Source organism: Syngnathus leptorhynchus, chromosome 1 (genome assembly GCF_054491065.1).
Source record: "Syngnathus leptorhynchus isolate UIUO chromosome 1, UIUO_Slep, whole genome shotgun sequence".
NCBI classification, from domain to species: Eukaryota; Metazoa; Chordata; class Actinopteri; order Syngnathiformes; family Syngnathidae; genus Syngnathus; species Syngnathus leptorhynchus.
Window position 1 is genome coordinate 7,337,983 of NC_141195.1, and position 17,096 is coordinate 7,355,078.

The following is a 17,096-nucleotide window of genomic DNA, read 5'->3' on the forward strand; positions in this document are numbered from 1 at the left end:
TGTGTAGGTAAATCATTTAGACGACTGTCACGACTGTGTGCTATGAACTCTCCACATTTGCTCTCTCATGCGCACACGCACGCACACACACACAGACTCACACAGACACACACACCTGTTCAAGTCTAACCTTGTCTATTTCATTGCCTCGTAGCACAGCTCTGTCAGTGCTTCTTACGGTAAACAAACAAAAACAAAAAAAAGACACGCACACCAAACATGCTGAGCAAATCTACAGTGTTGTAAATTAGACAAATCAGTTCCGGCCATTTCTGTCCATCTGTCCAGCCATGTTACATTATGATGTTGTGAGATAGATTACCAGAAGGCAAAAGCAGAATGTGAAAAAGAATATATTTATCCAAAATTAGAAATTGTACAACTGCATCAAACCTGTACAGCTCACCCCTAAAGTGCACACACGCAACTTTAATTTACAGGTACTATGTTCCTGTTACTCTATTTTATGTTGTTGGTTGGTTTTTTTTTTGTTGCTTTTAGTCCGTTTGCTTTTTGTAAGGAGATGAAAAACTAAACAGAAGCACTTGTACATGACATGATTACTGATTTTCTCCACCGGTGCTCCCACTGATGGAAAACATCCAATGCATATTCTCCTGAGCATATTCCGAGGGCTGCGTTTTCTGTCCAGTGAGCAGCCCCTGAAGCGTGCAGAGGTGCTGAGATCATTTCGAGTCTCTCGAGACCGTAGTGGGGACTCACTCTGCAGATAAGCAGGAGACAAAAGTCACTTTATTTATTATGATCGAAAGCACTGGACAAAATGAGGCTGGACAACTAGAGGGTGGCACAGAGCTAGAGACTGCAGAAGTGCGATGCATCCATTGCGTGCATTGTTGAGGCTGCTCTTTTAGATCTGCCGCAGGTTTTTACGGCCCGAGGGGAGAATTTAAGCTTTTACATTATTCATTATACACACTGTTGTAAATTTGGTGCGTGGAATGGATGGTCCTCCTTCTTGCACAATGCAGAGCTGTTCTGTGGACAGAAAATGCAGCCTGAATTGTGCTGAGAAAAAAACAAAAAAAACACAACACACACACAAAGACTATTGAATATATTAAAGAGTTACCTGCCTGTTATTTAAGCGAATAAATATCTATATATATGAGGAAGAACACACCTGTATACTGTAGACAAACTGTATGGAAATCTAAGATAATTTATCGGGAATTAAGTCCTGCACCTTTTGTCTGTATGAAAGAAAAAAATACATCAAAGTATTCTACAATAATAACTTTGACAAGTCTGTGTGATCCTGTGTTGTTTGTTTCAACTGATTCTCTGTGGAGTTATTTCAAATATATAGGAAGCTCCCAACATTCAGAGTTGATGTAAGATTGATTACTTTTCCAATCCATCAAATTGGTCACCATTTAGATCTGGGTTGTGTCAAAATGATAGCTTGTCCCCTCATCAACTTTTTTTGATTTTATTTGGGACTGGATTAGTACACTCATGCAGCCAAGGAAACAGTTGTAAAAATCCATCTATCATTCATTTATTTATGGTGAGCTGGAAACTATCCCAACTGACTTTGGGCAAGAGGCCAGTCAATCGCTGTGTTCATACCGGCAAACTGAAATTCATGACTGAGCAATTTATAGTCATCAGTGGTCTCATCCTGTATTCCATAAATGAGTGTGTTGTAAAAAAAAAAAAAGGACAAGTAGCCATGCTATGGGAAAGTCTTTTTTTCCACCACTGTTTCTATTTTATTTCTGGCTCCAGAGAAGTGGAATGTCATCATTCAGGCAGAGAAGGAGCCTGAGCTAGGGTATTGTGATGTCTGAGGTCAAGTGTAGTCAGGCTCGTCTCAACATCCATCTCGGATTGGACAATGGTCATTTTTCAATTGTGAACTTTGCCCTTTGGCACCAAGCAGGTATGGTTATGCTTATTGCTATCTACCCAGTGCCTGTACGGTGTCACTCACCTAATATATGAGAGGGGAAACGATGTTCGTTTATGCGCCAAACAACTCCTCAGAGGTCCTAACCTTTTTGGAGTTAGTCCTGGAGATGAATCTCGCTGGGGATTCCCACCTTCACACTTTTGGTGGTTTCTCTGTGTATCTGTAATAAGTTTGTTTCTTTTGGTTTTACCGAACGTTATTGTCCAACAAGTATGGTTGGAAGTGGTCTCATTTGGGACTTCTGATTCCCAATGTCTAACCTGGCAAGAATCACTAATTCCTTCGCGGACTCAATAAGGGACGAGTCCATTGCGATGTGCTCGGGGAATACTTCACGCTGATTGGACGATGTGTCACCTACCTTATTTTGGTTTTGACCAATCGCGGAAACTGGAATCCTAATCGGGAAGTTCAAAACAAATCACACAAACCTTTTCCAGCTAAAATTCCACACTTCTTCCCTCGCCGCTTTTCTTCAATTATTTTTGAATCAATGCGATTACAGAATTGCAGCATCCATGCATCGGTCCAGCATTGTCATTAGTTTGGTTGATGTATTTCCCCCGGCCTCGCCGCTTGTTTATGTCGCAACCACGTTTCAAAACACATTTGTTGCTTTTTCCGTGGCTGACTGAGAAAATGCTGGGTAAAGGATGGATTCTTGTGTTTTTGAGACCTCGCAAATACAGCAAGATTTCTCCTTGCATTCAAGGGTAACATATTTGCAATGTCTTTGAAAAGAAGCTCAGGTTGTATTGATAGACAGACGGATGATCTAGAAGATTAAAGGTGTTACCATGAGGTCAGATAAATGATGGCACAAATTCAACTCATGTTCGGAGGAAGAGGGATTCTAAATTCAATCCCACAACCAAAGCTACTGTAAAGCATGGGGGTGCTCTGGGGCTGTTTCCAGCAGAGGAGATAATAGAGACAAACTTCCTTGCATCATTGAAGATAAAATGTCGCGTGGTCTTCTGGCATGACGATGATCCCAAACTCAACGCACGGGCAATGAAGGAGTGCTGGAAGTAGCATTTAAAAAAAATCCTGGAGTGGCCTGATCAGTTTCCAGACCACGAACCCAGAGAAATTCTGTGGAAGGACTTAAAAGCCGGTGATGCCTATCAACATCATTGCTCTAGAACAGGTCTGCATGGAGAAATGGGCTAAAATACTAGTGTGTGCAGATCAGGAGATGACCTACAGTAAGCGCTTGACCTCTTATTGCCCAAACCATTGAACTTTTGTTGACCAAGTAAACCAAAATTGAAAAATAAATTATAAATGTGGTTTCTATTATATTTTTCCTCATATTCTTACCATTAAATCGTATATGATGAAAATGAAAGGTTTTTATCACATAATATGAGGCCAAGATAAATCATTTCAAAACTTTTCCAATATTGTGACCAAAACTTGTACTGAAAAAAACTTTGAGGGTGACTGGCAGTGTTCAGAATTGACCACTAACCAATCAATTGGAAACCCATGTTGAAATGGACTCAGCATGCACTGCTGCCACCATACTCCAGTAGGCTTTTCCTGACTTTTTTTTATCGTCACATCAATCTTTAGGCACTAGCCATAGTACACAGAAGGGTTTCAACATTATCAGTAAAAGGGGGCAACAGAATTGCAAAATAGCACTATGTGGCCTTTGCAGTGGAGACAGCTTACAAAATGAAACACACAATGTGTTTCAATCCAATGAAGGCTACTTTATAATTTTTTTGGGGCCAAAATCAAAACGTTATGTTGTTTGGCACAAACAATAGTGTTTATTGCCCCCCCATCCAGCAAATAAATGAAACAATACCTACAGTGAAGCATGGTGGCGACTGCATCATGTTTTCTTCAGATGATACTGGGGCCTGGTTCACATGGAGGGAATTATGAACAGTTCCAAATATCAATCAGTACAAAATGTTCAGGGTTCTGCTAAACAACATAATAATCAGGTAAAGCCTACCAGAACAAATATTTTTGTGTCGGGGAGCCACTCTCAATGGTAGCAGGAGTACAGGTGCTGTCCAGTAAATTAGAATAGAATCAAAAAGTTGAATAATTTCAAAAAGGACTGAACTGATGCCGAGTGGTCCAAAGTTATGTTTGCTGATGAGAGTAAATTTAGCATTTCTTTTGGAAATCAAGATCCGAGTCTGGAGGAAGAGTGCAGAAGTACAGGATCCACATTGCATGAAGACCAGTTTCCACTGTCAAGAGATTGCGTAGGGTGCTATGTCATCTGCTGATGTTGGCCCACCGTTTGGTGAGGTCTAAGGTCAATGGCGCAGTCTAGTAGGAGGTTTTGGAGCACTTCATGGTTCCTGCTGACCCATTTTATGGTGATGCAGACTTCCCTTTTCAACAGGACTTGGCACCTGCACACAGTGCCAAAATCACCAGTACCGGGTTTAAGGACCATGGTATCCCGGTCTTTGATTGGCCAGAAAACTCGCCTGACCTTAATCCCGATGGGGTATTGTGACGAGGAAGATGAAAAACGCCAGACCCAACAATGCAGAGGAGATGAAGAGCAACCTGGGCTCTCATTAACACCCGAGCAATGCCACAGACTGATCGACTCCATGCCACACCACATTAATGCAGTAATTGAGGCAAAAGGAGATCCGATCAAGTATTGAGTGCTCATCCTTTTTATGGTCGTGCTTTTCAGTAGGCCAACATTTCTAATAAAAAAAAAAAAGTACTATTCTAATTTGTTGAGATACCCTATTCAAATTTTTTTATACTGAATTTTGCGTTTTCATTAGCTGTCACATATATATATCAACATTAAAGGAAATGAACATTTGAAATATATCAGTCTGTGTGAAATGCATGAAAATAATGTGGAATTTTCACGTTATGAATGCAATTACTCAAAGAATTCAACTTTTTGATGATATTCTAATTTACTGGCCAGCACCTCCTAGACATGAGCTTTAATGAGTGTGATTAATTCCATAAGGCTTCATTCCAGAGTGATCATTGTGGTGATATTACTTCCACTCAATTGCGTTGGCAGTTTATACAGATAACAGTGGCATCAAGTTTTGAAATAATTTATCTTGGTCTGTTTTTTTTTTTTTAAATATATATATTCTACAAAAACCTGTCAATTCTGCTATTGTAGGCTTGATTTCCATTGTACACATGAGCCCAAATTTTCTCAGCTAAAGGTCACATGCCCATCCCTAGCTGTGCATAAATTAAAACTATGAACGACTTAAGGACATTTCTGTTCATTTCTTTCCAAGTGGAAAAAAGGCCGAAATGTAAAAGATCATCTCTATGGACCTTTTTCAGCGCATGCCTTAAACTTGGAACCTTTACCAGACTTGACCCAAATGCCGAGGAAAAGAAAGACCTTTATCGGGAGAGAGCTTGCTGTTTAGAAAGAGAAAGAGAGGTGCATTAATATCAACAATACACACAAAAACAATGTAAATATTTGCAACTGAAACAGTTAAAATAGGATTTATTTGTTCATCTTCTTGCAGAGGTCAATAACCTCAACGGACACACTTTCATATTATCAAATTATGTACATATTTACATCTTATGACAATATAATCACCTAAAGCAGATGATTCTGGATATAATCTTTCAATTATTACAACAAAAAAAAAAAAACACTCATAGTCCAGTTGTATTGAGCTCGCAAAAACCAGTAAAGAAACTCTTGACTAGGAAATCTGTGGCAAATAGGCAAATAGAATGACAAATACCATTTTTACCAATACTACCTTTAAAAAAAAAAAAAGAGAGACAAAAATGGCCACGGTGGCAGCAGCTTGTCCAGTCTCTTCAACCTCCACCAGCAGAATCCACTTCAGCAATAAAGAAAAACAGGCGGCTCTAAATTAAAGGGATTCTTCTGTAACATGGTGCCGATTCACAAAGAGCTCCATTGGAAAAACATTCCATTTGAATCCTCTTCCATGTTTCTGGAATCTGATAGCCAATTTACTCTTTGTGGACCTTCACCGCCATTTATACATCTTGCATTCAAGATTTCTTTACACAGCTTTTACAGATTAGCTTTGACCAAACAAAATGCCTTTCAACACTAGTGGGGGGGAAAACTCTCTCCGCTCTGATCCTTACCATGGAGTCAAGCAGGTTAAGGTGTTCAGAGCGCCATTCATCCCTCATTGGTAGAAGCAACCATTACCTAGAAGAAACTGTCAACAAGGTTTAGCGGCAACGAGCACCCGAGCCGACATGTCATCAAACACATGCACTATCAGCAGGTCCTGGTTATTTAAACAGTCTTCGTCCATCGTCAAGATGGTCAGAACTTAAGAGCCGTGTCTCATCTCATTATGTGAAATCAGAGGTAAGTACTTGACCCTACATTTTAAGTGCCGCACTTGCACTGGCTGCACACTTAGTGCAGAACTCCACTGAGACATGGTTCTTGTCCACGTGGAGGCACACGCCACCAGATGTCTCTTTGGCCTCCACTTTCACACGTTTCCGTGGCAGTGAGTAGTCGTGCTCGTTTGAGTCGGCGCCCTGGAAAAGCGAGGAGGATAATTTCATGCCATTCACACCGCTCAGCCGTGACAACAGCTGAGCTAACATGCTCTCATTGGCCAGCACAGCTCGCAGGTACCTGGTCTCATCTTCCAATTCCTCCACTCGTTTGGTCAGCTGAGCGTTTTCTGTTTTGAGCATGTTATTTTCCGTGGACATGATGCCCACCTTCTTTTCAAGGCTGTTAACATACTCTTTCTTTTTGAGACGATTCATCCGAGCAGCGATTGCATTTTTGTTGCTGACTTGGCTCGCTTGCCGTTGCTTATTTCTCATCTTCACGGAGGATGACCCACTCCTTGGAGAGGAGACGGTTGATACTTCTGCACCAGAATCTTCATTCTTGCTGCTGTAAAAATCACCAAGCTCAAGGTCAAAGACTGGCGACGTTGTCTCTCCCTCGGGAGACCACTCCAGGTCTTCGATTCCCAGAAATTCATCCAACTCCGTTCTCATATTGAAGTCATCAACTTGGAACTCCTCGGGGAGACATGGGTGATGATCTTCTATAGTTTTCACAGCAGTGCTCACTTCAACCTCCAGGGACTTCAGTGGAGTGCTGCAATTGCCTCTTCTCCTGGTTATCATTTTGTTTGGACGTGGACAAATATAGATAAATGTCCAGCAAATGCAGAACTTATCCCTGAAAAGATAAAGAGAGTAGATGTTTACATTTCAATGCAAGAAACTTTTAAACTTAGTAGTAACGATTTATGATTGCAGGGCCTCTTACTATTAAAATATACTTTGTTAGATACACCTGTCCAAATGAATAACATTTAATCTGTGAGCTCATTCTACTTAATATGATGGATACATTAGTACAATACTACACACACCCATTAAAGAAATGGGCTTAAATAAAATGGAGAAAAAACTTCTCTGGAGCCCGATGTTCAATAAAAACTAATTACAAAATCTATCAACAATGTTTGGACTTTTGGCTTGTTACGTAAACGTTACAAAACAACGTCATTTTAGCATTCTCACGGCCAAGGAAAACTATAAAGGTCGTGCTGGCGAAACTTTTAATGGCACTCAAGTTGATATTCTGTATGGAGTCGTCCAGAAATGTCGAGTTATGAAAAGACATTACAAAAGCACACATGTTCGGAGCCATTCGCTTTAAGGCGCCACCATTTTGCATTGAGCTCAGCGACCGCATGCTTAACGTTTGACCGAGAACACTTCTCGACGCCAACCGGAACTAGCCGAATTACACAAAGTCCTTAAACACCTCTCGAGCACACGTAACATCTGATTAACGGTGCAAATATTTGTTGATCAAATTTGCCTGCTAAACGTCGTTACAGAAATAATACATGATGTGTCATTTAATTGCGTCCTACGCTCTAGTTTTTAGCGCCTTTAGCGAATGTAAGCAAGGCCCAGATCAAAGCAGTTAAAAGCAATTACAAAGACCATCTAAGCTTAAACGAAAATGTTTAAACTTTTAGTTACAAGAGAAAAGCAACGATTTATCCCAGTTGTTTTTGTTTAAGCAGTCGCCTTGTCCGATCGCGTCGTTCTTGCGATCTTGTTTGCTTAAGCTAGTTTAAGCGCGCTAAATAAATACACGGGTGACTCACAAAACCTGGACGGGTAATTTACCGTTCTTCGCAAACGTGGACGAAGTCGCAACGATACAGATGGGTGATCGTGGATAAAAATATCACAGTTTCGAATAATTTCCTTGGTAGTTCACAATGCGCACATCCAAAAGTGGCGTGTCTCGAGGAAGACTCTGCGGGAACTGTAAGGCCTCCCAACTCAACTTTCAAGATGGCGCGGTGTTGCGTTTAATGACGTATGTAGTTTTTGCCTTTGTTGATATCCACGAAACAAACGTGTTTTTGTTTTGTTTGTTCACATAACTTTGATACCGCTTCTTAACAATATGCAATTACATATACATCAATACAACATGTCTGTGGTTCTAATCCTATATTATAAATGTTATTGGGGGGAAAAAAATCATACTGGAGTTTGAACACGAAACGTGTGACCTCCATTTTACCCGTTACGTTTATGTACTTGTAAAAAGTATGAGACATTGGTATTTCAGGTACAATTTCAGTATAAACCTGAAATGCGCTCATCTTCTCATGTCAATTGCATAGCCCACATTATTAAAATGTTGACATGACGAAGCCAAGACTGTGAGACCAAACAAATAGCTTGTGCAGCAGGTTGCATTCTGTTAACAGATAGAGAGGGGAAGATCTGCACAAAGTCAAGGAAAAAGACATTTTCATAGATTTTGAGTGAATTTTGCCATTACGCCAGTAATATGTAGTAAAACTTTGGAGGCCTGATGTGCTATTAGAAGTTTTAGTCACCTGTTGCTTACCCTCAAATTTCTTTTAAAAGATCCCTATTATGACCCTGTTTCCTTCCACATGACCCTTCCCCCTTCCAAGAACACACTTCTTTGGTTTTTGGATTGTGTGAGTGGTTTGTTTGTTGAGACAAATGCAGGTTGTTTTGCACAAAGCCAACTGGGAAAGCAGGCCAGTGACCCTAATGAGGAAAAGCGCTGTGTTAAAAAAAAAAAAAAAAAAAAAAAAAAAAAAAAAAAAAAAAAAAGAAGAATCTGAATGCACTGCCAACAACAACTTTTATTGACCACAAAGACAGAAAAATATTACACGCCACCACGTCAGATTGTCGTGGTGTCGAGTGCATTTAATTGCTGTGGAGAAGGTAATAGCTGTTTTCTTACATGATAATGGTTGTTTAAAAAGTCAGTAGAAAGTGTCAGTTTTGTTGAGTAATCATTCATTTTTAAATAAGAATAAAGAATACTGGTATCCACTAAAAGATGTGCTTTTAACAACCAGCCTGTATATTTGACATTTCAATGAGACTCAAAAAAGTTGCAGTCCAGTTTTGAGCTTGCTGAGGTCACTGTGGGTCCAAAGAAAACCATCAGCTGTCCTCGTGGAAGCAGAAAGTCCCGAGACCTTCTGCGTCGTGCTGCTCTCCATCTCCGCTGGCTGGTCAGACACGGTCATAGTCGAATAATTGTCCAGCATCAGGCACGAGGGCTCATCTGATTGGCCGGGCACTTTTCCAAGAGGGAAATTTCTCCACAAAACTTTATCAAAGCACACTTGCCACGAGGAACCCCGGAGCACTTTGGCTTTCTCCGCCTCAGCATCTGACCATTTGTTGTCTTCTGCTGTTTGCTTCTGCGGTTCCGAATGGCCGTGGCGCTTTGAACGTTGCAGTTTGTCATGCAAACTCTCCAGTGTGTAAATAGGCCGCTTTTCCTGCTCTGTGTCTGGGTCAGAGGTTTCTGTCTGAGTGTAGATGGAGCAGAGTTGCAGCAGCCTCTGCTGGGTTTCCAGAGGAAGAGGATGCTCCATGTCCTCCAAGATTAATTGGAGCAGGTAAGGCGTACTAGCACAGGGAGCATCTAAGCAGGCAGACAGAAGCTGCTGCCACCTCAGGTGGATGCGGTTGACAAAAATCCTGTCCTTCAACCTAGCTTTCCTCTGTGCCTTTGTTTCAAAGTGATAATCATTTTTGTTACTGTTACAGAGCATTACTTCTGAGATCCACCCAGAAATGTAGTACATCCTGTGTTTGCTCTGCTCGTAGGTGTGAAGCTTCAGTTCAGCAAAGAGTCTCTCCAGGAAGAGATGGATGAAGGTGGGCGAGTTAAGCGATTTCAGAAGGGGGACCCAAAAACGCAGAAAATTTGGAGGGAGTTTGGGCTTTGTGGGACAAAAGCAGTCACTGTCTGAGGTGTCACAGCCTAATGATGACAATTGTTCAGCTGTTGGAACAAGGAAGCCATCTTCCAAGAGGACCTCAATAAGCAACTCGGCAAACTCAACAGAAAAATGTTTGATCTCGCCGAGTATCCAGCTCATATCCGCCAAAGGGTCTTTCCACGAGTTCTTCCCCTTTTCTTCGCGTACGCCCCCACAAGCATCATACTGCTCCTTTTCGTAAGAGATCAAAAGTTCCCTTACATTCTTATAAGCTTCCATTTCTTTTTGCCTTGCAATCAGCTTGTCTTCTTGCTGTTTCAAGTCCATCTCTGCATCCTCTTCATCAGACTGTGCGTCCAAGTCAACATTGGATTCACCTCCCAACTGTCTGGACCAATACTCCTGCTGGAGCCACTCCAGAACCACCTCGCATGCCTTCCGGCACATTTTCAACGCAGGGAGTTTCTGATGGGTAACTTCATGCCTAATGTTTACGATCCATTCTGGGATGTTCAAGTTCCCGGCCAATCTCCTTAACGAGCGGGAAAATTTTCCTTGCTGGCGTTCGGTGATCAAGTTAGTAAATCTCACCAGGGCCGCTCCATAAAGCAGAACCAGGTCATGAGAGTCCAGCTTTTCGGAACGGTCCAGCACCTGACACCTCACCAAGTCGGCGGTGCAGTCCATTGCCACAGGAGTACTGTTGGCGTATCTTGCTTTCCATGCCGAAATCCTATTCAGGGCATTCTTCTGTAGAGTGGAATCTTTAGTGTAAAGATATTCTCGTACTTGATCCCATTCTGCTTTGTTGAGCCACGCTACCACATGGCGATTTTTCTCGGATACCTTTTTCTTCATTTTGAAGGCAGAGGTAGCAGCGGTCTTGTGGGGTACACAAAATTCAAGTCGCAAGACTCCACCACAGTCCCAAGATGTTCTTTAAAACCAACACCAAAACGTGACAATAGATTGAAAACCTTCGTCTTGTTTGGCTAGCGAGCGATAACGTTTCGACTCGAAAATGGGTTTCTTCTTCGTACACTTCCAAATTTCTAGTAGGTTGTAGACTGTTATGCTCAATGCTGCCACCTAAAGACAGGAGGGGGGCGTGGTAAAAGCGTCGCGGCGTCTTCACCAGTGCGCATGCGCGCTCTTGTCAGTGACGAAGAACATGGCGGCTGTTTCGAACGAGACGGAGCAGGCTCGGCGCATTTATTCACGCCTGCTGGTAACTTATTTATCTCTCTATTGTAGTACTTTTTGTCGCGTGTTGCCTTCTGTTTAGTATTAGCTTTTCTTTAGACGAGGTACCAGAATAGAAAGATGGATATTCAGATGCTACCGATTTGATTAGAATCTGTTATGAACCTTATGAATTTGTTTGACCATTCCCCCCCCCCCCCCCCCCCCCCCCCCCGATATTTTAAACAACGTTTCTAGGATATATAAATGCTAATAGCAAACAACACCAGCTTCAATACCTCTGACACCTGACAAATGTCATGAATGTAAGACGTGTTTGTCTTTTCTGAGGCTATGCCGTGTCCCTTGCTGGATTGTGTGTACATGGAGGAGTCTGAGGACATGCTGCAGCTGCTCTGCACTCCTTCCCAGCTTCGTACTGACATACTGACTTGGATCTGCTGCAGGTTGGGAAAACATGACATACGTTGCCAACTATTTGCATGTATATGCACATCAGTAAATGTCATGATTTGTTCAAATGACCTCTTTTGTCTTCCCAGTATTGATCCAAACTTGGCCACTTTGAAAGAGAATGCATTAAGAACTCGAAATCCTGATATTTTGATAAACGGTAATATGATGGTCTTTAAATTATTTGCATGCTTGATGAAAAGTGTACTTCACATTTGGCAAATCTTCAGGTTTATAAAATTGTGGATGTGCAAAAGTGGAGATTTAAATTGAAAACAATGGCAACCCCAAGAGATTAGTATAGATGTTGCCCTTAGCAGGACTTCTTCACGTGTTCTGGCTTTCTAAACAGGGATAGCTGCACTTGGACAGGACCTGATGCTGTGCAGAGGAGACAACCTGGACTTAATCAAGGTGGGAAGACTTTTGTGGTCAACCCTTGTAAGCCTTTGACTGACTCTGTTGCATGGTCAACGTTGTCGTACGGACACATCAAGTATTTTGTGTCCCTGTAGTGTTTCCTCCTCCATTTTCCCTCCAGGGGGATGCCAGTTGCCACCAGCAGCTACAGTTCCTGGAAAATCTTATCGCTGAGGTCTCGGACTTAAGTGCATCCACTGCACACGAAATGAAGACGTTGCTCGACACGGTCTTTACAGATGAGAATCTTGCCCAAATCATCACGCCTTCGCTGGACCCCTGTTTTTCAAATGTCCCGTATGTTGCACTCTTCCTCCAGAGTCTGCTTCTTGAGCATTTTCCCATTTTCATTCGTCTGCTTCCCATCTATCTGTATTTTTATCAGAACGGTTTTATGCAAAGGCGCTAAATCGGCCAAGCCAAGAAGAGACAATGCTGAGAGCATTGCCGCCCTTATTAATTCTACTCACTCCATGCTGGAGGAACTGAAGTCTAAGGTATGACCTTTAACATGGCTACCGAGTCATAATTAGCAAAACTGCTGCCACTAACAAGTCAATGATGTTGTTCTCTAAAAAATGATTTCTGCTCTTCTCAACTCAGTGTGAGTTCCTGACAACAAAAGAGGAGCCAAATGCCCATGCCTCTACTTGCCGTGCGCTGCATGTGGCCATGAGCGAACTCCAGCAGCTGATGACCACGTTCTGCCACGTGGAAGAGACACACCTGAGAGTTTTTTGCACAAAAGAGAGACCTCGCTTTAGCGCAGACCCACAGGTCTTCCAGAGAGTCTATGAACTTCTGCAAGCTTTCTGCACGGTACAAGCACAAGCACAATTTGTTGAAGATGAATCAGGAGCTCACTTGGAATGCGACTTTCTACAGGAGTTGGAAATGCTGAACGAGGTATCGGAAGCATCAACAGCTGCGAAGCAGTTTGTGAGCCACCTCCAGACAAAGCGTTGTTGCACGAGCCAAGGAGAGGGCACCATCTGTGAGTTATTTTACACGTTTGATTTTGTATTGCTTCATTAGTATGAAAATTAGCAGTCAATATCTAACATCCATATTTCACAGTAAGTAAATGTTTCAGGAAAGTGAGATGGATACAATGGATGCTATTTTACTGGGGATCTCCCAAAAAGTTGCCTGAAGATGTCACAAGATGGAAATAAACTACAATACTTTAATTGCTTTCTTTAATGAGATTTTAATTAAGGGTTTTTGTAGATTCCATCATCAAGATTTTTGTTCTTGTTTTGTGTTTCTCAGATGATCAACTGGATAAACTAACGGGGCGATACAAAGCTTCTCTCTCCCACCTAAATGCAGCCAAGAATACATGAACAATATTTTTTTCATCTCATTTGTAAATGTTGATTTGTAATTACATTGTTTTTTATTCTCTTAATGGAACTGTATTCAATGTACTTGAATATCGTCGTACATTAATAAAAAGTTTACCCACATCTGTTCATAATTTTGAATGTGTGAAAACTGTGAAGCGCTTATTGCCAATTTCCCATTTTGTACGTGAAAAGGTAACATGTTGCAATGCTTAATCCTCAGATTGGTTCTTATTCATACTTGAAGGCATCATTGTTGAGTGAACAACATGGGTAACAGTGTTGTAAGAAATTAAACAGTCGGGTATATACAATTGTCAACACTCAATAAACATTTATTTGGACTCATTAGAAGCAGTTCAGACATTAATAACGATGAGCAACACAGCATGGCTCTCATAGAGATGCATCCATGAATGATGCATTTATGAAGTTCTCAAGAGTCTTTTTGGTGTCAGCCAGCCAAAGTTGGACTTCCTGTCACGTGGTACAAGCGAGTGAATCTGACTCATGCAAGTTGCCACTTGCCATTCATCGTCCAAGCTCTTTCAGAAGCCTTTACTGATCAACCATTCCTTCAGCTCCTTATCAAAATGTCCTTTCACCCTCAAGGTCATCGTGACCTCGTTAACTTGAGTGGGCAATTCTTTGCCAGTCAAGTCCTTCAGGTACTCTTTGACGTCTTTCTCCAGAGCCCAAATGTCGCCCTCCACCTTCCGGACCAAAGTCATCAAGCGGTTACCGTGGGTCACGTCGGTGTACACCGGAATGTTGTGCATGCGGGAGCGGCGAATCATATAAGGGAGTGACGGAGGAGACTCAGCCGGAGGGGTCCAGCCAGACGGCGTCGGTCCGGAGTGCTTGGGCGGAGAGGGGACCCGTGACGGCGGTATAAGACGCTTGACAAATTCATATTCCTCTGTGGATTCTTGGAATGGCGCTTTTGCGGCACATAGAAACCTGCATCCCACAATGGCACTGGGAGATCCCGGCGCGCTCCTATGTAAACCAAGGGCTCCACGCAACGCTGCCGAACGAAAGGCTAAGTACACCGCCATGACAAGTGGTGACGGTCCTGTAGGGCGGAAGTTATACAAGAGCTTCCGGTTGTCTGCTTCATAGATGAAGTGCACTGCCCCCTGCTGGTAAAAGTAGGAAACACCGCCAGAAAGCGGGGTCAGTAAGGAATTTGCTTCTTGCTATCGGAAAGCGCTTATCAGGGGCAGAGTGGCCAAAGGGCAAACAGCTGTTCCATTTCAACCTTTGTAAATCTTGTGAGTTGAGTAAAACCACATTAATGGTTAATAGTTTCCAACAACAAATTGATGGACATCTAGTTTTGATATTGAAAGTCAAGGATACTAGGTTTTTCAACTTTTCTTCTTTTTTTTTGTATTGTTCAAATTGCTGTAAAAATTGGTTTAGTAACAAAAAAAATACATGCAATATTTCAACATTATTCTTCATTACTTATGACTATATCAAATGTCAGTTCAGGAAGGATCATGGATGGTAATGCACACGATTTGCTTTTGCAGGCAACATATGACGGACCAGATCTGGCCCCCGGGCCTCACTTTTGACACCCGTGGTAACGGTTAGAGGCGGGGTCACGCTCTCAGAGGATGGGCTGAAACATGTACTACATTTATTTTACACTGTGATCTTCCTGACTATACTAAACGTCCCTCTTCCCGGTGTAACCAGAGGAGCTTCTTGACTTGCTCATCCTGTCTGTGTCAACATTTTTTTTTCTTTTCAGTTTCCTAAGAGTGCCTTTTGAAATACTTCAGGCGTCAACAGCAAGGGGAAGTTACTTGACAGAGAAAGACAGAAGAAAGACAAAATGGATAGAGAACACACACTCAACGGGGAGGCCGTCGCTCTCAATCAACCCAATGACAAAGACAAAGAGGTAAGATAGATAGTATATAAATGTATAGATGTTCAGTGATTTTTTTTTCTCCCCCCACTGATATTTCTTGATGAACGAGCACGTTGTTACTCTGAGAAAGTTGAGTTTAAGTGCCATGTCGCACCTACCTGTACAACAGGATTTTGTAAATATATGGCAAAATGCCTTGAGCCTACATGTGTGAGTGTGTGTAAACAAAGACGAACAAAACAGAAGTTTCCCCTTGCGTTTTCTTCCGTGTGGGTCATGTGTGAACAAAGCGCAACAAAACAGAAATGATCCCTTGCATTTTTCCCACAAACTGCAATAGATGGTCCATTTACCTCCTTACCTACGTACAATACTTGAGCTGTTGTGAAAGTATGGATGATCACGGTTTGTTGTCTGCCCAGGTGAGTCACTCGCCCTGTGTGTATGGGCGCCACTCCCTTTTGTAGCTCCACGTCTAAGTGCCTAGTGATCAAACAAACAAGCACCTCTCTGAGGTTTGGAAAAGAAAAAAAAACTTCCATGTGTACTCTTTGTAGAGTAGGGAGGTGAAATATTTGTTGCTGGTCTCATTTCCAATTCAAAACCAATTCATTTTATCATCACCTCATCATAATCTTTTACAGATATAACCAATTGATGGATACATTTTGAAAGCGGAAATAAAAAAAAGACATTATAACCTTGCTTGGACGCTCATGCAAACAAATACTATTTGTCGAGTCAGATCTGTGGTGTCTGTCCTCCATAGGTGGTAAGATCTCCCTCAGGCAAAGTGTATCGGCCCATCAACATGAATCACTATGCCACCAAGAAGAGTGCCGCTCAAAGCATGCTGGATGTGGCCTTGCTGATGGCCAACTCGTCCCAGCTGAAGACCGTTCTCTATGTAGGACCGCAGTATCGTTTCTACATCCCCCTCATTGTCCTCCTGTGTCTTTCCATTACGCTGCAAGTCATCGTGGGACTTTTGCTCGTTTTTATAGGCAAGTAACTGAAAGGCCCGCTTGGGCTTTTTCGACGTTTGGTGACCTGTTTTTTTCCCCGACAACATTTTCCCCAAGTCTTCTTTTCGTATGACTAATTTGTTTTGTTTCGACTCTGCGGCAACAGTGAAGTACGATCTGAACGACGTGCGTAAACATGCCAAGTTGAACATGATGAACAATACGGCGACTGTTATGGTGTTCTTCACGGTCCTCATCAACATCTTCATCACAGCGTTGGGCTTTGAGGGACACGCTTTCAGGTGCAGGCCGCCAAACACGGCGAACACACAGTCGCATCCCTTGCTTGCTTTAATCATGAACCCTTATTCTAATTCCACCTTCTCAGGCCAAATCACGGAGCAATACTTGAAGCGGTACCTGAGATGTCCCCGCAACGTTCTGAGCTCAACATGACGACTGGCCTTTGAACCTGCACCACTTTCACTTCCGTCAGTTTTTCCAATATGTACATAGAGCTTTGTATTGCCACACTTCCAAATGTTACATAACTTGCAATTTTTTTTACATAAACAGCCTGATTGTATTTATATGAAAATGGACATCTCCGAATTTTGTTGAAAT

At 42.2% G+C, this 17,096-nt stretch overlaps 5 protein-coding genes across 10 annotated transcripts; 2 read left to right on the forward strand and 3 right to left on the reverse strand.

Moving 5' to 3' along the window:
• Positions 1 to 5,403: 5,403 nt before the first annotated feature.
• crebzf (CREB/ATF bZIP transcription factor) lies at positions 5,404 to 8,268 on the reverse strand. Of its 6 annotated transcripts, none has more exons than XR_015065791.1 (4): positions 8,093 to 8,268; positions 6,561 to 7,124; positions 6,300 to 6,460; positions 5,404 to 6,126 (listed from the first exon to the last, which is right to left on the reverse strand). XR_015065791.1 is itself a non-coding variant. In XM_085908825.1 (3 exons), the coding sequence occupies exons 2-3, from the start codon at positions 7,067 to 7,069 to the stop codon at positions 6,412 to 6,414; spliced, it is 558 nt and encodes a 185-aa protein (XP_085764951.1). In that variant the 5' UTR covers positions 7,070 to 7,124; positions 8,093 to 8,268; the 3' UTR covers positions 5,404 to 6,411. The 6 variants fall into 6 exon arrangements, 3 of the variants coding, with proteins under 3 accessions (XP_085764951.1, XP_085764935.1, XP_085764940.1); XR_015065788.1 differs by having other exon boundaries at positions 5,404 to 5,772; positions 6,050 to 6,126; positions 6,300 to 7,124; XR_015065790.1 differs by having other exon boundaries at positions 5,404 to 5,772; positions 6,050 to 7,124.
• Positions 8,269 to 9,023: 755 nt separating this feature from the next.
• Positions 9,024 to 11,270, reverse strand: las1l (LAS1 like ribosome biogenesis factor). Its single transcript, XM_085908777.1, has one exon. It carries the CDS (start codon positions 11,056 to 11,058, stop codon positions 9,349 to 9,351), a length of 1,710 nt encoding a protein of 569 aa, XP_085764903.1. The 5' UTR covers positions 11,059 to 11,270; the 3' UTR covers positions 9,024 to 9,348.
• On the forward strand, positions 10,479 to 13,745 carry haus7 (HAUS augmin-like complex, subunit 7). The gene is made up of 9 exons (XM_085908792.1): positions 10,479 to 11,428; positions 11,734 to 11,849; positions 11,946 to 12,016; positions 12,209 to 12,270; positions 12,398 to 12,573; positions 12,662 to 12,773; positions 12,880 to 13,095; positions 13,162 to 13,270; positions 13,549 to 13,745. The coding sequence occupies exons 1-9, from the start codon at positions 11,372 to 11,374 to the stop codon at positions 13,620 to 13,622; spliced, it is 993 nt and encodes a 330-aa protein (XP_085764918.1). The 5' UTR covers positions 10,479 to 11,371; the 3' UTR covers positions 13,623 to 13,745.
• On the reverse strand, positions 13,460 to 14,722 carry mrpl49 (mitochondrial ribosomal protein L49). The gene has a single exon (XM_085908833.1). The coding sequence runs from the start codon at positions 14,678 to 14,680 to the stop codon at positions 14,171 to 14,173; it is 510 nt and encodes a 169-aa protein (XP_085764959.1). The 5' UTR covers positions 14,681 to 14,722; the 3' UTR covers positions 13,460 to 14,170.
• Positions 14,723 to 15,269: 547 nt separating this feature from the next.
• Positions 15,270 to 17,070, forward strand: LOC147061670 (ninjurin-1). The gene is made up of 4 exons (XM_085908860.1): positions 15,270 to 15,537; positions 16,277 to 16,511; positions 16,639 to 16,774; positions 16,861 to 17,070. The coding sequence occupies exons 1-4, from the start codon at positions 15,469 to 15,471 to the stop codon at positions 16,940 to 16,942; spliced, it is 522 nt and encodes a 173-aa protein (XP_085764986.1). The 5' UTR covers positions 15,270 to 15,468; the 3' UTR covers positions 16,943 to 17,070.
• The last annotated feature ends 26 nt before the right edge of the window (positions 17,071 to 17,096 follow it).